Genomic DNA, 22944 nt, shown 5'->3' with positions numbered 1-22944 from the left:
CAAACATTAAAGATATAATAAAAATATGCGATTAAATTTTCAAAATTCACACTCAATACAAAAATGCATGAGGAGTTTAAAGGGTTTTTTTTCCAAATTAGTTTAGAGAGACTATATTCACGAAATTAGAACCCAGGTTTTCCCATGAAAAGAACTAAGTAAACACGTCTTGGAATGTTGCTACTGATCACGGTAAAACTATTAAAAACAACCATATAAAACATACTCTTTAGCTAAAATGCCAATGTAATAATACATGGCTACCTTTTTTTTTGAATAGCTTCAAATTATCTCCTACTTATAGGCTTATAATGTAGCGTAGTGTAATAGTCTTTCTGGAGGCCAATAACTGAAACAGATGAAGTAGAAAGAGAGGACATCATTCAAAATTTCATAACAAGGATTTCACACAGGAGAAACAACATTAATACAAATAATATGTTCTCGAAATTTGGTTCCCAAGTGGCTCAACCAACAAAAAGACGAAATAAAAATCATTATTATGCCACAATAATAGTTATTAAATCGGTTTACAATGCGAGCAACTGAGCATATTAGAGATATGAGACTCCTTCATTCCTCTAATTTACAACACATCATATATATGTAAGATAGGGACAAAAAAAAAAGGTGGAAAAAATAGAAAACTGCCTAAGCACTGAATTTTCTACAAAGACCTACTTACATGTGGTCATCACTTCATTTTTTTTATTCTTTTTTTTCTTTTTGCTTTTTTCTTTTGATAGTCGTGGTCATCCCTTCTCATTTACACAAACATATAAGAGACCTTTTAAAAAAAATTAGAGTCTACAAAAAGATCACATTCATTAGACCAACTAGTCCTGCATGCCTGCACTACACAATGCCGATCTATTTTATAGATATCACTTATGTACATTTTGAACTTAAATAAGCAGGCTGGCCAGAATATCATTTACATGCCAATTTAATCAGCCTACACTCTGCCTTTCGATCTTTGTAGTCTTCTAGGAAGTTCTGATGGTCATTGACACTTCCAAGAATGCAGAAACATAAAACCGATAACACAGATCAGAGTCACAGACTGTCTACCGACAGTTTTCCTCCACTTGACATACATTTGGCATGGTTGTCATGTGGGTCAATCAGCTCAAATCAAAACCAGCATCAGCATTTATAGCATATAGCAACTTTGTTTCCAGTTGCTCTTTGCTGTAAAAAAAGCATGTCATCAGAGAATCAATAATCTTCAATAGAAAGTGACACAAGAAATAAGAGACAACAATTGACAAGAACAAATAATGAGGCAAAGTAAACAGTTCAGAAATTTTTTCTTTAAAAAGAAATATCTATTCTTAGGCTGATTATGAATTTAGATATTTGGCTACAATTGCGTTGGGCCTTCTTTCAGTAGGAAAGGAAGTGCTAATGAAAGCATGTAGGTCCTTAAGTGAGAAAAAAAAATCGATGCCAAAACTGGTCCAAATGATCAGATGATCAGAGTTTGCTGGCAAGATGTGGCAAGTGGTAGACATCCACAAAAGAGAGTGAAAGTTTAGAAGATTTTAGAAACTTTAAATGTCATATTCCTAACTGCGTGTGTATCTTCCAAAAATAAAGGACTGTGTCAAACCCTCCATGAAACCATGGGTTACACTTATGTCATTCACAAACAAGTACATAATTAAACAACATAATATTTCTTAGATTAATATATTGGAATGATTGCACTTATCAAAGAAGGCTGACTTACAACCTATTTCTGGTGAGGTTATAAATTGTGCTATTGAAAGTAACATATGCATATAGTACAATACTCATTCTTTTTCATTTGTTTTACTTTGATTGTTATCTTCTAGTAATATGGCAGGATCTTTAGAATATATATGACTACATAAGTGCTTGAGGTTGAATCCATAACTCCAAATCTTGTTTATGGGAAAGAAGACACTATATGGTCCCAAGAAAAACTCGTTGCATTTCCAGAAAGGAATTTAGGACTGGGACAAACCTTCTATATGGTGGAAGCTTTAGAAGATTCATACAAGTAGCTGATGTTGGTAACCGGTCGAGAGCCTCCTCAGAAGCATTACCAGCAGCCCTAAAATAAGAGAGGCAAACAAACGGTCAAACTAGAGAGAGGGAGATAGAGGGAGAGAAAGAGGTGGGGAAAAGATTTGACAGACACTCTCAAAGCCATTCGGCTACGATCAAATACCATAATTTTTTTGATAATTCTATAATTACAATTGGAGTGGGGGGATTTGAACAGTCGATGCCTCCATTGGAAACACCAAGAGATGCCAACCAATTAAGCTGCAAGGCTCTTGGCAAGATCAAATATTATAATTCCCCTTATCAAAGTAAAATCGGTCAAACAATTACCTTTGTATGCAAAATAAAGGCTCAAGATATTTGAATCCAAGGAGGGGTCCTCGTGAGCACCCAGTCACAAACCTGAAAAAACTCCAATCTAGTTAATCATCCTTTTTAATATGCATTTTTTTAAAAGCTAACAAAATACATGAAATTAAAGCAGCCTACATAAATAAACAGAATGGATGTTATGGTAGATTATATAACTCACTTCAAGAATTTCTTTTGATTTTCCAACGAAAAGCTTTTGAGGACTTCCCAGAACATCTCTATGACATAATGCTCCTGCTTGAACAATAAAAATTTAGTAATTGCAATTGGAAAGCATAAGAAACCAAATTTTGGTTCCGTAAAATGGGCAATAGTATATGTTTTAAATGTCATCTTGTTATCATGCCATGTAAAACTTATGCATAATAAATATCTACATTAAATTGTATGCTTCATTGGAATGAAACCTAGAAATACGACCACGCAATTTGTGATAAAAACTCTAGTAACTCAAAATGCCAGAGAGCTTAGCAGCAAGAAGTCTAACTCTTCATTATGCCCTTGAGAAAGCACATGCAGCCCAGTTGCTATTTTAATGACAAAAAAAGAGCAGAAAGCAGTATCTATGTAGTGATCACTAAGTTCATCTTGGGCAAGAACCATCTAGGAGAATACATATAAACAATCAAGTAACTACAAAGACACTACAACAAACGCAACAAACTATAAATGGATTTATACTGTGCCATACATATACTTAAAGCCACTTTGTTGAGTACATCAATAAAAAGATAAAATTAAAATGGAATCTTACTTTATGATATCCACCCGCATAATTAGTGTGCAATCGTAGATCATCAACATCCAAGCTTTCAAGTGAACCTGAAATCAGAAGCTGGAAAAAAGAAAAAGAAAGTGTCAAAGTGGGATGTAAAGACCAATATGATACATTAAATTTCTAAAAGAAAGGAAAATAAATTGTCATATTGCAAGTTGCAACATCATGCACTTGCCCTCAAGTGACAATTTGAATCAGAGCTCAAGTGCATTGCTATTATAGGTGATAAAGTTTTGTAATTCATTTTAAGTGCTCAAACACAAAGTACATTCTTGGATAGATGAAGCCACCACCAAGTGGCGGGTAACTATGATTTTCATCTGAAATTATGAGATGGCAGGAAAACATATCATAGCATGTATATCAGGGTTGAACTATCAATAAAAAAATAGCAACTAGAACATACAACAGATGAGAACAAATCATCTGGATTCCTAACACTACAATTTGGAATAAGTCAGTATGGGTGAAATCACTGTATTTTTTTGTTGGACTGTTTACACTATTTCTGAGCAAGACACGACTTTCTGTGGTTGCTCTAATACAATGGATTTTCCAGCAAAGGAAGAAAAACAAAAGAAAGCAAAGCAGGTTAATGGTCCAGAAAAAACATTGTACCTGAAGCTGCAGGCTTCACAATGATAACCACATCCAAATATCTTAGTTCACAGATCAACCATTAGGACCATTAATTAATTTTTTTAAATGATGTGCAACTTTACTTTTATTATCTGTTATTTATATTGTAATGCATTCACTGTATAGATCCCTTCAAAAGCAATTCCCAGCTAGAAGTAAATAATATGATGACAGTTTCATGCAACAAAGCATAACTTATGAAGATAGAGTGGACAACAGTACCTGCAATTCATGCTCATTAAACATGTCAATCCAATCTTTCTGTATAAGTTGCTGAAAACCCCTCAAGAAATGAGAACTTTGTTGACGTATCTGAAAGCAATATTATTAATCATGTCATAACTTTTTTTTTGATAAGTAAGAAAGATATATATTAAAAGCTACCTCATGAAAACACAAGGCAGAACAGAGACAATCATGTCATAACAATATAAAAGAAGATACAGTCTGGGATGAAACTTGAACTAATGAAGAGGATTACGCTACCTGAAAATTCAAACGGTGATTGGCTACAAGATGAATAAATGTAATAACGTTCTCATTAGTAACACGCAAGTTTCTTCCTCCTGGAAGTAGGTCATCTTCTGTTTGCTCTCCATATTCATTATTGACAATAACAAAATACAGTTCCAACTCTGAAATGTCACCTTCATAATGCTGTCACAATAAATGAGCAAAGAGAGAGTGCTTCCGGTTAGAATAACCAGTGAGGGTGCGAAAGGATGCCCTATGGAAATATAAATATCCCTTCTAATTTTCCTTATCAAGCAAAGAAGGGCTCACTCCCCTCTCCCCTCCATTTTTTTTTTTTAAAGGAGAGAAAACGGAGGTAAATGATCATCTGCATGCAACACTAATCTAAAAATTCATTTGAGTGAAAATAAAGGGTAAAAAGAATTAGTAATCAGGCATTGGCCTTTTAATTATAAACATAGTGGGGAAACACAAAAGTAAAGACTAAGATTTTAAAAATCAACAATAAGTAAAAGGGTCCCAACTTCCAAAACTTGTAAAGAATGCCATTGACTTCCCTGTAGCAATGGTCCAAGTATGGATATCACATAACCCACTACAAGCGCCTTATCAATTTTACAAGAAAAGAGATGATGCAGACCATAAACTAAATAAGCACAGGTCATCCATGAAATTGGTCATGATATAAGAATCATTCTTTTCTTCTCTCTGATTATAGCAGCCTTGCTCTTTCTAAGATTAGACTAAAGGTAACAAACCAGGCATCTCTAAAACCATGAAGAGGAGGTAGGATGGGCAGTTGGTCAGATCTGGTATAGTTTTGCTATGTTGTAACAGAGACACGAATGACGATATGAAAAAATATGTAGGCCTGTCAGCCAAATTTAACAATAGCATAAGACATGAAAATATGAGGGGAAGACAGCAAAACATTACCTTCAAGAAAATAAGATGGCGATACAATTCTGGGTCCAATGACGGCAAGTCATTCAAATAATTATACCTATTCAAAAAGAAAAAAGAACATGTCAGATATGATACTGCAGGGAAAACATTAAATATGATTCGTCATGAAAAAAAATCAAAGAGGAGAAATGTGAAAACGTTAGACATTTCCCACAATTTATTCAACTCCAATACTAGGGGTGCTACTAATTACGTATAATAAAGCTACTAAATCTCCAGAATTACTTAATGGCATTGGCAATCCACAGCAAGTATAGCATGTCGCATTCATCAGTTCATTCATTTTATATACAATAACGAGATAGAATCTCTCTCTCTCTCTCTCTGTGTCTCTCTCTCTCTCTGTCTCTCTCTCTCTCCCCTTGTGTGATCATAATGATGGCAGAAGCCAAATTCTACCAACAACATCATTGTGAACTAAATTTGCCACTGGAACTATTACATTGATTATCACTCTTAACTCACTGAAAGACTCATGGTTAGTGCCTTTAAACATATATAGTAGTAGAAGAGGAGGAGAAAATGTGTGGTCAAATACAATTTTTTGGGGATGATAAACAATAAAATTCAAAAAAAATAATAATAATAATTATTTGTACATAAATCCATAGATGTCAAAAAATGGAAAATACCAGTCAGGTGTATAACAATCTCACAGTTGATAAATGAACGTGTGACACAATAGCACATTCAAAAAAAGCAGGAGCAGAAGTGCAATAATGGGTATTGGGGAAAAAGTGGGCCCAAATCTGATTCACCTAATTGTCATCTCCAAAAGTGTAATAGTAAAGCTTCGGATCAACTATAAGGTGAAGTAACCCTAAAAATATTGGCTATAAATTAATACATTTTTGTCGTTTCTCATGAATCTTCAATACAAAAAAGTGAACCCTATCATATTTTTTCAATCGGTATATACCCGCATCTGCAGCAGATATGATCCAGCTTTTAAAACCTCCAGTCTTTTTCCCCAGTATATTATGTTTTAGCACAAACTTTGGTATGCTTAAGTAACTTTGATTTCCCATTTCAGGTGCAGATTGTAACATGATTCAACTATAGCCATAAATAATTCAGAGGAAAAAAAAATGAAAAAGCAAACAAGCTATTGAAATGAATAAAGCAGGAAGTCATTTTGAAACCTTACTTCTGCTTTAATTTGCTCAAGAAAAATGTTGCAAATGGTATATCAACAAGAATGCCTTCAAACATAGCCTACAAGGACGAGCTACATTAGGTCGCATCAGAAAGAATAGAAGGAATTAAATTAGCACAAAGACAAATTAAAATCATCCAAAATTTAAATAACTTTATATTGGAGTATTAAAGTAAGCTGATTGAGCAGCCTATCCCAATAGCATTTTACTGCCACTCAGAAGCAGCTGATAAAGTCACCTTAACTGATAATAAAAAAATCAATTCATGTTAGTCGTGTCATTTGCATGCTTCATCGTTTCTTTCTGACCAAACTGCTTCTCATAAATTGCCTTCTCAATGAAAAGGGATAACTAGGCAAGTTGCCTTTATTTTTATTTTTTTTGATAAACAAGTTGCCTTTATTTATCTATTCTTTAGTCAATACTTGAAGAGCATCGCATTGGATGCTCTTCAAGTCTCAGCAAACCAAATGCAGGTCCCTAACATATGACAGAAAGAATGCACTAGCAAGGGAACACATATCTTACCTTTGCAAGAAGAGTTCCAAGAAAATGGAAAAATTGGAGATGCTGTTCATGTATCATTCCCGATCCAGGATTAGGGTAGAGCAAGTGATCGGTTGTTTCCTGGATATAAAATCCAAGCAGAGAATCAGTAGAACACAAGGCACATATTTACAATGAGGAAAAATCAGTAGACATTAATAAGTATTTGGACTGCAAATTCTTAAAGTTGGCCATCGGGACTAGATGTAGTATCAAAATGGCGCATTGATTTAAGATGAATGCCTCCCAGATTGTGGGCTTATATGGTTGTGCATTGAAGAGCTTGAAAAACTCGAAAGTGCTTTTTTTTGGAGGAAAAGGGGTGTGTAAAAGTGGGGAAAAGGGCTTTAAGACCCGTAAAGCTTTTCTGTGGTTTTAGAAAAAGCTCAAATCTTGAGCTTTTAAGAATAAAACTCTACAATTTACTGTGCATGCTTTATAAACCCTGAGCTTTAAAGTACTATTCACTGTAATTTGCCAAACTCTCAATTTGTTGTACGACTAGATAAAAAAGTTGAAATGTTCTATAAGGTTTTGTGCGACTTGGGGAGTTAGCAACTGAACTTTGACCTACATGTACTTTCTTAAAATATCTCCAGTAACAACTAATGCTTCCTTTAGACTCCATTTTTGGTTTACAAGAAAACTTTGAGGTAACCCGATCTTAACTTTCTCATGACGCGAGGCAACATTTTGGGAAAATATGTTTCCTGCAAGAAAAACTGTTACTGGTGGGTGCCACATCTTTTCCTAACCACCAAAAATATCTCAACGTTAGAGTTATTGACTCATATAGGGCACTTAAATACAACCTTAAATAAACCATACTGGACATCAAAAGCTGCTCGAGTGATATTCTCCATGAAATCCTTGAAAATTCCACCACCATCGATGCCAGCTTCCTCAACTCCAAATTCATTGACAAATGTTACACGAATCTGTAAGTAAACAGCCCACCGTAATTAGTCTGGTACTAAATAACAGCAAACATATAGTTGTCTTTCTATGACACAACAAAGATTTAGAACTACAGATAGCAAATGTGAATATGTTATAGACATAAAGACAAAAAGGGACTTACCACTCCTCGAAGATCTTCTTCAGACAATGCACTCATCTGATTATAGGCATCTTCCAGAATATGATCCCTTCGTATTCTGAATCGATTTCTACTAAAAACAGAATTAGACCCATGTCTTTGCCGGACTGTTGTTAACTGTGACTGATAAATAGATTGAAAGAAAATAGTTACAGACACTTTAAAAAATAAAAATAAAAAGCAATTCAGAATTAGTTCAGTCACTTGACTATAAAAATAATAATTATTTATCTAAAAAGGGAAATCCAAAAAACAACCATTGTTTATGCACAGTCAATTCTATCATTCACAATTAATGACACTCCCATCTTGAAACTGAGTGTAAACAGTTAACCACTTACATTGAATATTTTAACCCTGCTCGTAAATGGTACCAAGAAAGGAGCTTGCTTCAATATGTCATTTGCTCGTGTATTTTCCATTACAGCCTGGCAAAAAAAATATAAAAACAAGAAAAGGTTTGAAAACCAGAACCATAGATTTTTGTTCTAGGAGTGTCAAGATGCAAGAGAGAATCTATCACCTGAGAAATAAAGAATTCATTAACACCATCAGCATGGAAGTCACTGGGGGATGTAAACTGCCGTCTGTTGTTCCAATCTTGCAACTATGACAATAGTTTATACAATAAATTAGAAGTGCAAAAGCAAAACAGAGCCCAATATTATCTATATGTCATAATTTTGGTCCAACGCAACTTAAAAATCCTTAGCAATAATGAAGAAAAATATAGTACCCATAACCCGTAATGACAAATAATCGAAAGCCTAAAAAAACGACATATGACTTCTAAGTAGGAGATATGATTTACCAAATAACATCACAGATATTCAAGAACCCATGCTTAAATGTACCTGTGAGAGGAGCTCAGATGCCACAATGCCAACCCTTTCTTGAATGAATTCCTCAGTATGCCTCTTATTGGAAGAGGTCTTCGTGGCAAATTTCATGGAATTTGATGGGGTTGTAGGATTTACCCATAAAAGCTGCCATAGGGCCTGCAGAACATGGCATAGTGCGTATTACAACAATGTCAATTGAAATGATCGCAATCTAATATTACCAGTTATAGCTGTTAAACAAATAGGTGGTAGGTGGCCTACACACTACTACGGATCATGGTTATCATACCAATAAAAGACAACCAATCACAGTTCTATAATTGCTGATCCATACACCAATGGCACCCTCTGGCCAAAGGATATGAATTTCAAAAGTATCCAGACATCCAAAAAGTGTCTTTCAGGAACAAGTTTATAAAGTACTTCACATTTCCAAATGTGCCTTAAGATGCAGATTTTCCAACATTACCTGTCTTAGAATAATGATAAGACATCTAATATCCTTCAATGACAGTGGCTTCTCCTGCTCATAGAACTCCTCATTATCAACTATTGTAAGCATGTGCCTGGTTAACCAAGAGGAGTTAGACAGGTTAATTCAACTTGTATCAACCTCAGAAACAGCTAGAAGTCAATTCAACATCAAATACAATACAAAAACAAGAGTAAGAATAGATAGATAACTGCACATCCATAAAATACTGTATTACAAGGAACTACCAGAATTGAACAAGGCCTCTTACTTGTACACTGGACAGAACACAGCCAGGGGTAGCAGCCAACCAGGAGCATCTCCTGATAGATATGATAACTGCTGTGACAAAGATGACCATTTCTGATTCTCATGGCAGCGCTTCATAAAATTCCAAAGCACAGAAACGAGTTCAGTTCTGTAAGCTAGTACAGTCATGATTCGTTCAAGAGGTAAAGTGTTGAAAGTGACATGTAGAAAAGCACAAGCTGCACCAACAGCTGCCACCTCTTTATCATCTGGTCCATCGTGTGAATTACCGGCAAGTGAAATTCGTCCAAATAACAAATTTGTCTGCACCAGACAGCACAGAATTCCAAGTTTTGTTACAATTAAGAAGAGATTTTTATTAATGTAAATTTTTCATTTTGAAGACTAATATGAAGTGTCAAGAAGGCAATACCAGTTGTAGAAGAAAGCGGGGATCCATAGCATTGCATATCTGTTGTTCCAAATCCCTATTCAAAATTACTTCTGTTACTTCATCATCTATAATCATATCATCGTCAACCAGCATGGGACCTGAAGCAAACATAAATATTTCAATCAAGTTTTTGAAAGAAAAGGATAAAAGTTAACACAATTACACTTTTTGATAATTCGACACTTGGGGGTGGGTGGGGGGTTTTGAACTCTGGATTTCTCCATTGGAAACATCAAGAGATGCCAACTAGTTGAGCTACAAGACTCTTAGTAGGTACCACAATTACACTTACACAAGTTGTATTACCAAATTTAATTTGTCAGTAAAACAGAAAAAAATAAAAATAAAAATAAAAATTGAACAAAAAGAAATAATATACAAAGCAAATAACAATTAGAAAAAGGGAAAATAACCAGATTACATAATAGCTTTCTAACTTGAAAACTTGTAGCAAGTATCAAGTCATGAATTCAAGAGAGTGAGGATGGAGAGAGGGAGAGAGACTCAAGCATATAATAAGAAAGAGCCATAGTTTCCTTACTCTCTCTACTAGATGATTTCATGGAAGGAAGCTCCTCTAACAAAAACGTTGTAACAGCAGCAAGGTCAACAGCCTGATCAAGTAAAACAAAATAAATCAAATTAGCTTCAAAACCTAACAGAATCACTGCACAACTTGATCATGTCAAAGAACAGCCTTACTTGTTCCAAAACCTAATAAACCCAAGGAATCCAATCCTTTAAAGGAAAATAAATATAAAATGAAAGCATGCCCACAAATTCTCAACTATTTTCATTCTTAATGAAGTACCGAAGAATTTAAAGCATAATGAAGAACAACAGATGGCAATCTAATCATAATTTGTAACAGTTGCTTACCATTTCAAATGAGCAGTTAGGCTGAGATAAAGCAACTCCAGCAGTTTCTAAAATATTTCCAAGAAGACAGGCATGACCAGGAAATTCAGCGGATATATCATTAGGAAGTAAATTAGCACAATTTTGCACACAAAATGCCATCTGATGAAGGTAATGTTGGCTTAGGCCCCTTGTTGCAAAAACCTAGATGGCAAAAGATCACTTGAGTTAGATCAGAAGACAAGCCTTCACAATAATTAACAGGAAAAAAGTAATTCCCAAAAAAAAAAATATATATATATATATATATATATATAGATGAAGACCACCCAGCAGTCCTGCAGCTTAAGTAGGAAATAAACCAGGAAAATCTACAATTTGTTATATTAAGCAGAATCTATTAGAGTGGACTTCATTAAAAATAACCCAGGGGCTCTTGAGTACTTTGTACCTCCACTAAGTACCAAATGAAATTAAAAACAATAACTATTAAGTCCCCACAAGAGGGCAATCAAAAAAATTGCTACCTCTTTTAAGTATGGGAAAAACTTCCATAAGAAAGGAATTGTAAGAATCTGGGATGAAAAACTCCATTGTGGATCAATATTTGGACAAGTGCATGGCTTCCAACCAATGTGAGGAATTACAAGGGCAAGCACATGCTCCAACGACGACACTTTCCCATTGGAAGCAGCAATCTTTGTACTTTCCTGCAGAGCATAAAAAGATACTTTCAAGCACAGTATATGTGAATGCATTATGGAAAGACCAATATAGAATAAAAAGAACAATCTCTAGAAACAAGATCACTGGACAAGTTAAACCAATCATGAGAAGACGATTGATACTAGTGACATACATTCCAGCAATGAGAAGCAAAACAACAGAGAGAGAACAATAACATAGCTAGATATCACCATGACTGAATTTGTCTTCTCACATTCCTTGATTTTGATTTTGATAGTTCTAAGATACTATATAATGTCCAGAAACATTCAGATCAAGTTCATTGATATATAGAATAAAAGTTTAGTTTAATTCTATCTTTGCACCAGCCAGTAAGAAGGGGAAATGGAATCACTATAAAACTGAAGGCTTTATAACATCAATCAAATCTTTTAGTGCCCATTTATTCTTCTTTCAGCTTCATATCTTTCTTTCTTAGCCATAGAGATGCCTGTTAACTTGACCGTAGAAATCGCATTCTAAGATCAATAGTTAATACGTTATGTGAAGTAGAACCTACCAAAAATCAATCAAGCAACCGGGAACTCAGAAATATCCTTTGTTAGCAAACATCAAGAATGCATGGTTATCTTGATTTATTAGAAATTGAACAGGTAAAGAAATTTGTCATTGAGTTACATACTTGTTTTACTCATTTAAAAACAAATAAACTGCAGTCACTGTAGTCGGCAGCTCCAAGAAAATAAAACCTGACAATTTGCATCATTGCAGTCATTTAATATTTATACAATTACAATTATTTACATTCCCAATGTGCCTATGATGTAGCATCAGGCAGGCTAAATTTCGTACTGTCATTATGCACAGAAAAAACATTATGTCTGAAACAACCTTAAATATTACTCTAATAATTTACTTTGAAAAAAGTAACACTTAAATGTTTGGTTTAGAGGAGTAAAGACATCCAACAAATCCAACCATTTCCCATCTTACAAACTTGATTATGCCATAAAACCATGTCCATGAAACTTAAAATGCAAACTCACACCTCTAGATACTAAAACTAGAAACAATCAATAATATGTGAACTCAAAGAAGTATCAGAAAAAATTTATATGACACCATATGTCTTAACCAATGAATACTCTAACAAACCATGTTTGGATTTCTGGCATTAATAATCCTTATCCTCGCCAAAGAAAATAGGAATTCAACGATATGATCTGGGGAGCATGCCATTTTTAAAATTTAAAAATTATTATTATTTTAAATAAATAAAAATACGCTTATAAAATTAAAAATTAAATATAGATATATATATATATAAATAAATAAAAAGAATAAGAAGTATACTATTAACAAAAGGAGAGATCCCACAGTATATCCAATTTTCCAACTCAAAAGCAAAGAAATATTAGCGAAATTGTTCAAATGACTTTCATCTCAAACTTCCATTCACTCTTATCAGTTACTTGGAATTCAAACAGAAGCAAACATTTGCTCATACCCACAAAAAACCAGATTAGAACTGTAGATAGATTTGGTTCTAGCATCCCAGCCTAAAATTTAATCTCCAAATATAAAATTTCACAAAATTAGAAACAATTCCAATAAGTTATCCAACGCCAAGGTCTAAAGTTAAGGGGAAAGTTTTATAAGATTGTTATAAGATTAGCTATGCTCTATGAACTAATTGTTGGATTGTTAAGAAGCAACATATTCATAAAATAAGTGTAGCTGAAATGAGAATGTTAAGATGGATAAATAGTAGAAATACACAAAATAATAGGATTCAAAATGAGGAAATCCTCTTGAAGATAGGTGGTCCCTATTGACAAAATGATGAGGGAAAGTCGCTTAAGATGGTTTGGTCATATTCAAAGGAGGGCGACTAATGCATCCATAAGAAAGAGTGAGTTGATTCAAGTCGAGGGAACAAAAAAAGGTAGAGGAAGACCAAAAACAACATAGCTGTAGTTAAAAATGACATGTCAATTAAGAAGTAGCAGAAACTATAACTTCAGATAGAATAGATTGGGGGAAAGAATACATGTGGCCAACCCTGACAAATCTGTTGAGAAACCATAGCCAACTTCAAAAATTTTGGGACTTATGTATGACTGAATAGCATATCCATTTGGAAACATACTCAATAAGGCTAATGAAAGGCCCCTAACAATAATCTTAGGGTGTCAGGTAAAAAAAAGTCAAATATAATGGCTTTCAACATACTTTGACGACCATCAGAACTTGCAGTGTTAGGATACTCACCTATTACAAAGAACACACTCCTTAACACCAAAGATTTGGGGACAAAGAAGCAAATTAGGGGGGAGAGCCTCACATATAAGAAATGCCTTCTATAGGATAAACTAAACTAGAAGAAAACAAGGAAAAAAAATGAAGAAAAAGATGCTGATAAAAACATACCTTCCATGCAAGAGCAATCTCCCTAAACAGACTGAATGTCCTTCTTTGCAAAAGATAGCCAACTATGTTACAAACCCATGGAAGTTTTGGATCTATCAATGAAACTACCGCTTCCAGCAAGAGAGTCATTGAGATGCTAGATTCCTCGGGTTTCATTAATAGTTGCTCCTTCAATCGATTCCTGTCCAACAAAACAAATAAGCAACACTTGCATTTAACAGCAACACAAACAAAGGAAGAAAAAATTTAAAGTTATTAATTTAAAAAGTATTGTCTATCCAATAACTTCATTATACTCTTAGATTAAAAAACACATAAAAAGGAAATGATAAAATACAGATACGATGATAAAAGAAAAAAAAAACTAGCAGGACACAGTAACACATGGATTTACTGAAAAATAAATCTTTTCTCACATCCGAACAATTTTTTGTTAGACTGGTACATACCCATTGGTTATTTTGTTATAGTTTAGTCATGTAACTATTCTTAATTACGTGTTAGTCAAAACATAGGGCACACCCTTAGTTGTTTTCAGTCGTGTACTTTTTTATTCTATACCAAAGAGCTTCATAACCTTATGCCAAGGCCTATCTGATACTTACCGAGTATTGGATTCCCATTGTGTATCCAACAAGGATCAGATACCTTTCAAAAGTTAAAACTAATAAGTTTAAATATTGTAAATATTTATGAAAAACGTATCGAATACTATATGAGGAGTATTGTATCTTATATGTATCTAAATACAGATATAGCTCCCTTCTAAAAGTATAAAGCCTGTGTATCACTGTAGCTCTTAGATACAGAAGGGGGTTGAAGAAAGACAACATTCAAGAACCATTATTTTGCTTGTAAAGAAACAATACTGTGGTGTGCAGAATAAAATGACTCCAGTTAACGCTTAGGATGAATGACTGACAATGGTGATTTCATATAAAAAGTATATGAAAATTTTGATGCCAGCCATATATAATAAGTGAACATAACAAGCTCACACATAAAGATGCAATAAACTCTTGCATTCTAAAGAACTGAATCTCAGCAATTTTGCAAATTTTGCGGGAGTGGGGAGGGGAGTTAATATAGCCAACCTATTCTGATGCACGGCCTCAACACAAGCATATGCAAGCTGCTTCACTCTGTAGTCCACCAAAGCATGATTAGATGAATAATCCCTGCCTGCAAAGAGGCTCACGGTGTCCCCTGTTGCATGATCAGATATTGTTAAAACCATCAAACAAAGATTCTAAGCAGCAAAGCGACACATGCAGAAGCAGCAAAGATTCCAATCAGATACTGTTAACATTATCAGATCACATTTCAGACGTACAACGAAGAGCAAAAACCAATCACATGCTTCAATATCATGATAAGTACTAAATACAAAGTGGAGAACCGCTTCAGTATGCGTGTTGTCCTTTTTTTCAAAAATATGTACAAATCATCCCTTTCATCACACTAAAGTTTATTGCATAACAAAATTACTCAAACAACTTGTACAAAAGACAAATCTTTGAGAAGGCACACTGATGAAACTTACCACCATCTCGAATGAATTGCACAAGTAATCGGCATGTCTCCACAAGAGTTGCAAAATCATCATCTTTTCGTGCGTTAAAGAAAAAAAGTAACTGGCGAAGGAACTCTGAATCCGGGCTAAAACAATGCCTGATTGATCAAGTGGAAGAATTCATTCAATATAAAGAAGATGCACGGTTCAAGCAAAGCCATTGCACAACATACTACCAAATATATATTAGGGGAAACTACAAGCAAAGAAGCAATTAAACAAATTTGTAATGTCAACAAGGATCTAACACTGCTACCTGTCTACATTTTGGCAGCACTTCCCATAAGTTCCATAGAACTGCTCTCGCACCTTAAAATGTTCAGCTTTTACTGCCCTTCTCCCTCTGAAGCATTTCTGCAGTTAGTAATCAGTCAACACAATGCAAGAGATTCATGAAACTTATTTTCATTGCCCACATAGAGAACAACCTCAGTAAAGCCAATAGCTGCATGCTCTTTAAATCAAAATTATAATGTAAACTACTAACTAGATTATTACACAACAAGTGGGATTTGGATCCAGTGCAAATTGCCATAGCTAGGGCTATTGCACCGTACAATACCCCAAAATCATTCACAAAAAATTTCAACATTTACTTTTTTACTTTTAACCTTTTGAATCCAATGGCTGAGATTAAAAGTTAACCTTTTAATTTTTTATCTCAACTATTGAAAAGGTATTGCACGGTGCCTAGCTATTTCACCGGATAAGTGAGCAAATATCAGTTCATGATTTCATATTTGCGCAAGCATCCAATAAAATTCATCCTATAAATGTTAGACACGACTAAATCATAAAAGTCCAAGGCTCAAATCCAAAAACAAAACCCAAAATAAATTACAAGATAGGAATATCATGTGTATTTTGACACGTGAAATAATAACTTCACTCAAAATGGATCTAGATGGTCCAATCTGATTTTCATTAACAAGTATAAGGATGCTATTTTTTTTTTTTAAGTAATATGTGGATGCTATGTTTTATTACACACTTCTTTAAAATAATTGACATTGTTTTTAGAAAATAAAAAGGTTCCGATAATAATGTTAAATTACCAATTGTCACAAAACTTTAAGCTATTAGGAAATGGCGAATTTAATCACTTAACCATAATTCTAACACTCCCCCTCACTTGTGGGCCTAAACTTCCCCTTAGTAAGTGGGGGCCCAACAAGTGGGAATTTAACATTTTAAATGGGAGGTAGAGTGAAGATAGGGATCAAACTCAGTATCTCCTGCTCTAATACCATATTAAATTACCGATTATCCCAAAAGCTTAAGTTATTAGGAAATGGTGAGCTTAATCACTTAACCATAATTCTAACAAATAGTGTACATTCTTATTAGGCAATCTAGATGCTAGCTACACCTTCAACGCTTTTTTTTTATATGTATATAACAGTAATTTTTTTTTACTGAAATGATAAACATCGCAACCCATGTACACAAGAAGTGCACCAGAGTTGCTACAAAATTATCTAAAGTTACATAAATCCAGAAATTCCACTGAATTAGGGGGAAAAAAAAAGTTGACCACTTAAATCAACCATCCAATCATACGTAGAGAGTAAGGAGATCTTTTTATCCCTTCACATGTACAATTGTTGCACTCTCTCCAAATAGTCCACATGATGCACAGTTTTTTTTTTTTTTTTTTTTTTTGATAAGCAAATAAATTTATTAAAGGTAAAAAGCAATCCCAATACACTAGTTGTGTACACAAGAAAGCGAAAGAGGGGGAAGAAAAACAATTTGAAACCCTAGATACCAACACTACGATGTCTTCCAAAACCCCCTTTCCAACAAGCCAACAATTTGAAACCCTTCTTAACCAAAAACCAATGAATACCGAACAAACAAATTACTACCAACCATAGAGTATAATGCAAAATCCCAATTAAGGATAAAGGAATATATGGACTCCGTACTCTTCTTGCACATGCAATACCACTCTACAATACAAAAATTCTTTTTTAAAGATCATCCATTGTAAGAATCTTTCCTCCACTGGATGTCCACATGAAAAAACTACTTTTGTGGGAACCTTAGCCCTACTAATTTTATTCAACAGAATGATTAGTAGGTTTATGTTGCACAAATCTACTTAGAGCATTATTGGCCAGACCAAATATAACTAAAAAATATTTTTAACTTTTCTTTTTTTCTTTTTTCCTTTTCTATAATGATCGCATCAAGTATGTACTTATCAAGAAAAACAAATGATCACATCGAATATGCGTAAGAGAGAGAAAGGCCAAATAATTAAATAACATAAAATGTGCTTATACATATAAAAATAGATGAAAGAGTATGACAGCACTACTATTGCTAGCTATGACCTATAATTTTCACTTTTCTCTCTTTTTTCAGAAATCAATTATGATCAGCATTTGACAATCTGTTCTCTCTATTTTCAGACCATCTCATTACTTACACACATATTACATTTAGATTTTCCAGGTAATGTTTAATTTTTATTACATTCCCTTGCACTTCCATCAAAACAATGTGAACACTCAGTCAACATCTTCAGATCATATCACATTCCATTCCTAACATAATAAGGACTTAATTTTAATAATAATAATAATATTATTATTACAAAATCGCTTCTAGTTTTACTTATAAAAAAATAATAATATTATTATCCAACCACTCCATCTAGCAAAACTACTCTGAAAATAATTTCCCCTTAAATATGTCCCAATGTTGTTACATTTATTTTTATAAGTAGTAAAATTGTATAAATCATAAAAAATGAGTCACCCAAGTATAGAGGAAATATACTGGGGTAAACAATCAGTTACAAAAGTTACATAAATCTAGTAAATCAACAACAGAAAATAAAGAAGAGTTCCTCATGGATGACAACCAATCCAATAAGGTTCTAAAAAAGAATAACTTGAGATCAAGCATAGAATTCCCCGTGTCTTCAAAACTCCTGCTATTCCTTTCCCTCCAAATGCACCACATCAAGCAAGGGGGGATGATCATCCAAATATGACTATTCCGATTACGAACACATCGACCTTACCAACAAGCTAAAAGCTCTAAAACAGATTTTGGCATCACCCATTGAACTCCAAACAAACCCAATATCATGGACCATAAGTCTAAAGCAATAGAGCAGTGTAGCAAAAGGTGACCAACAGATTCACCATTACATTTGCAAATATAACACCAATCTGTAATCCTTATTTTCCTCAACCTTAAGTTGTCAATTGTCAAAATCTTACCTAAAGCAACAGTCCATACAAAAAAAGGTTACTCTCAACAAGGCCTTTGATCTCCAAATGATTTTCCAAGGGAAAGATTGATGCTTGGAGAGGCACCCAGAAGATGGTAGAAAGTACTAACCTTGAAGCCCTTTTTCTGATCTTGTTTCTAGCACATCTTATCCTCCCCAATCCCCCTAATAACCATACCGTAAATGGTATCCATGGAGGTCATCAAAGAATCCAATTCCCAGTCACAATGTTGTTACATTAAAAATTAGTTATTATCAACTCTTTGATAACCAAGCCTCTCTCTCTCTCTCTCTCTCTCTCTCTCTCTCTCTCTCTCTCTCTCTCTCTCTTCCACATCATCCACTGATCTAGCGCATCAAAATTCATAAAGTATGGACTACATAGTGTCCCAGTTGAAACCACAATTTAGTCTAACAACAAACTTCAAAACTGTCACTTCAATTCGTTGCATTCCCAATTCCAAGACTTGATGTAAAAAATTACACTAAAAACACCACAATATATGCATTAAAATTAACTTTCAAATCCATTGCCTAATGTACGCACCCCTTCATATAGTAACAAGCAAACTTTCAATTCCTTATGCTAACAAGTATATATAATTTGCAACAAAACAACTAAGTTCAAAGATTGAAGCACACATAAAAGAATGAACCAAATTTGGCACTGTAAGCCTTGAGTCTCAAATCCATTGCCGAATATCACACACCCTTTCCGCGTGGTCTCTACCGAATTTTCAGCTCCTTACGCTAAAAACCAGAATCAATTTGCAATGACAAACAACTAAAATTGAAGATCAAAGAAGCACGGGTAAAAGCATGAACCAAATGTGTCATTTTAAGCATTAACCTAATAACACCTTGCCCTTTTCACATAGCCACTACCAGATTTTCAGCTCTTTACCCTGAATATGAGACTCAATTTGCGATGAAACAACTAAACTTGAAGATCATAGTACCGCACGTAAAAGCATAAACAAATGTGTCATTACAGCATTGTGTCTCAAATCCATTACCACATATCACACACCCTCTACCTAATTTTCAATTCCTCACTTAACAAGTATAAACAATTTATGACAAAATTAATAAATTAGAAGATTGAAGCACACATTAAAGTATGGGAAAAAAAAATGCAGCAACATAAGCATTCTAATTAACTCTAAAAACCAAGACCAATTTGCGATAAAACAACTAAATTTGAAGATCAAATAAGCACACGTAAAAGCACGAAAAAAAAATCCGTTTCAATGTAACTGTAAGCATTAAAATTAATTTTCAAATCCACTACCTAATAGTTTTCTCACCGAAACTACCAAATTTTCAATTCCCTAAGTAACAAGTATAATCAATTCGTGAGAAATCAACTAAATTCGAAAAGAGCAGCAAGAAGCATTAAAATTAAGTCTCAAAATCCGATTACCGAATACCACATGGCCTCTACCAAATTATGTTCCTTAGCTCAAAACCAGAACAAATTCGCGATAAAAACAACTAAATTCGAAGATCAAGTAAGCACATGTAAAAGCACGAAGATAATTTCAGCAATGCAAGCATCTAAAATCGATTACCTAATAGTACTTCACACAGTCTCAAAAACCAGAATCAATTTGCAAACAAAACCGAGACTCTAAATTTGAAGATCGAAAGCAAGAGCAAGCAAAAGCAAAAAAGCGAACCTGAATTTTGAGGGCAGCGGAGTTTTGCTGGCGCAACCACAACCGGCGGTTCCGCTCCAATCTGGTCTGTTCCAGAAGCTTCTGTCTATCTCTCTCCTTCGAACTCCGACCTCCCAAATCGACTCGCTTCCGAGTCGACGGATCACCCGAGAAGTACATGTTCCACTGAGTCGACTCGCCCAATTCACAAAGAAAAAAAAGTAAAAAAAATATATATATATCTCTCTCTCTCTCTCGCGCTCTCTCTCTTTCTCTTTCAAGCTTGTTGAAGAAAAAGGTTACCCTAGAATCGAGGAAAGAGAGGTCTGTGAAGTAAACGATTGATTGGGTGGAAAGGAAAAGAAAGAAAAGGAGAAGAGGAGAGAAAGGGGTTTTCCTTCTACTTGTGCTTCTTTTTTCTTCTGCTTGTGTTGTTTCTTGGTGGTGACTTTGGTTGATTTTTGATTATGATTTTGATTTTGATTTTGATGTGTGCTTGCTACAAAACACAAAGTAGGCGTACGTATGCAACCAGGTGCAGCGTGCAGGAGGGGTTTTTTTTTGTCGGTCTTTCCACTTTATATATATGGAAATTCCCTTTTTCTAATTCCATTTCGGATTTGATTTTGTCTTTGTGTGTAAATATATAATGCGTCGACGCTGGTTTTCGTCTTTACAACTTTTAAATTTCGCCTCTTTAAATTGTTTCCGGGGCGGTTTATTTACGTTTCGTTACAAAAAGGTCTTATTATGGCGAATTATCAAGGCCTTTGACCAGGATCTAGTGTGTTGTCCCTTTAAATTATAATGTAATTTAAGGAAAAGTTAACCGACGGCTTAGGATATTTTTTATAAAAAAATTACGAGAAAAGAGAAAATTAATTAACTTTTTAAGATTTTTTATATTTTTCATAAAAGATTAATTAAAACTTTTTAGAAATTGTTTATTAACAATTTATCCTAAAGATACTCATTCCGATTTAGTGCAAGTATTATCTATTTGGGTCCAGCTTTTTCTTTATTAGTTTTTAACTTTTATGTACAACTTTTTAAAATTCCTTTTTTTTTCTTACTTTTTTTTAAGTTCAAGTATTAATCTTTAACACACTTTCAGCAAAAAACTAAATAAATTGATGTTAGACACATTAAAAAAATCTTAATCCTACTTCTATTACAAATATTGTGACCCTAGATTAGTCTAATATATAGAGCTTAATAGTAAAAATGTGGTTATTATGATTCTAAAAAAATGACTTCTTATTGTGGATGTATGCTTCTAAGAATGATCCACCTTTAGATAAAAAAACTAAGGGTTCGTTTGGATACCACTTATTTTACCGAAAACTGAAAACTGAAAATGCTATAGCAAAATAATTTTTAAATGTGTGAATAGTGCCGTGAAACCCATTTTTAATTAAAGTTTTGGTGAAAAAAGATGTTTGTGGGTCTTGTGAACAGTACACAGGACCCACTGACAGTGCCATTCCAGTGAAATGTGTAGACGTTCAAAGAGTAGTGGGTCCCATGCACAGTGCACGGGACCTACTAGCAGGTCTATGTTCCATGTGAATGTGCTTCTGGTATAAAAAAATAAAAAAAAAAAAAAAAGGTAACGTGAAACGCAAAACGCACCATTTTCATCCGTATCGAAACGAATACTAAATAAAATGATGTCAGACGCATTAAAAAAATCTTAATCATACTTTTATTACAAATATTGTGACCCTAGATTAGTCTAATATTAGAGCTTAATAGTAAAAATGTGGTTATTGTGATTCTAAAAAAATGACTTCTTATTGTGGATGTATGCTTCTAAGAATGATCCACCTTTAGGAAAAAAAAAAAAAACTAAGGGTTCATTTGGATACCGCTTATTTTGCTGAAAACTGAAAACACTGTAGTAAAATAATTTTTAAATGTGTGAATGATGTTGTGGGACCCATTTTTAATTAAAGTTTTGGTGAAAAAAGATGTTTGTAAGTCCTGTGAATAGTACACAGACCCACTAATAGTGTCATTCTAATAAAATGTGTGGACGTTCAAATAGTAGTGGGTCCCGTGCATAATGCACGAGACCCACTAGTAGGTCTGTGTCCCACGTGAATGCGCTTTTGGTAATAAAAAATTAAAAAAAAAAAAAAAAAAAAAAAAAGGAAACGTGAAACGTGAAACGCAAAACGCACCATTTTCATTCGTATCCAAACAGATGCTAAATAAAATGATGTCAGACGCATTAAAAAAATCTTAATCCTACTATTACAAATATTTTGACCCTAGATTAGTCTAATATATAGAGCTTAATTGTAAAAATGTGGTTATTGTGATTCTAAAAAAATGACTTCTTATTGTGGATGTATGCTTCTAAGAATGATCCACCTTTAGGAAAAAAAAAACTAAGGCTCCGTTTGA

General features: G+C 34.0%; 1 protein-coding gene across 1 annotated transcript; it reads right to left on the bottom strand.

Moving 5' to 3' along the window:
- Positions 1-403: 403 nt before the first annotated feature.
- Positions 404-21074, bottom strand: LOC115994295 (E3 ubiquitin-protein ligase UPL6). The gene is made up of 26 exons (XM_031118379.1): positions 20557-21074; positions 15887-15984; positions 15601-15728; positions 15152-15263; positions 14058-14238; positions 11468-11650; positions 10962-11144; positions 10624-10696; positions 10062-10180; positions 9651-9952; positions 9377-9473; positions 8920-9063; positions 8589-8672; positions 8407-8493; positions 8048-8188; positions 7779-7904; positions 6949-7047; positions 6411-6478; positions 5234-5300; positions 4310-4480; positions 4046-4135; positions 3161-3241; positions 2567-2640; positions 2365-2436; positions 1991-2080; positions 404-1191 (listed from the first exon to the last, which is right to left on the bottom strand). The coding sequence occupies exons 1-26, from the start codon at positions 20713-20715 to the stop codon at positions 1125-1127; spliced, it is 3096 nt and encodes a 1031-aa protein (XP_030974239.1). The 5' UTR covers positions 20716-21074; the 3' UTR covers positions 404-1124.
- Positions 21075-22944: the final 1870 nt, after the last annotated feature.

This window comes from Quercus lobata, chromosome 6 (assembly GCF_001633185.2).
Source record: "Quercus lobata isolate SW786 chromosome 6, ValleyOak3.0 Primary Assembly, whole genome shotgun sequence".
NCBI classification, from domain to species: domain Eukaryota; kingdom Viridiplantae; phylum Streptophyta; class Magnoliopsida; order Fagales; family Fagaceae; genus Quercus; species Quercus lobata.
Note: the sequence above shows the minus strand (reverse complement) of the source record. Positions and strands in the feature narration are given on the sequence as shown.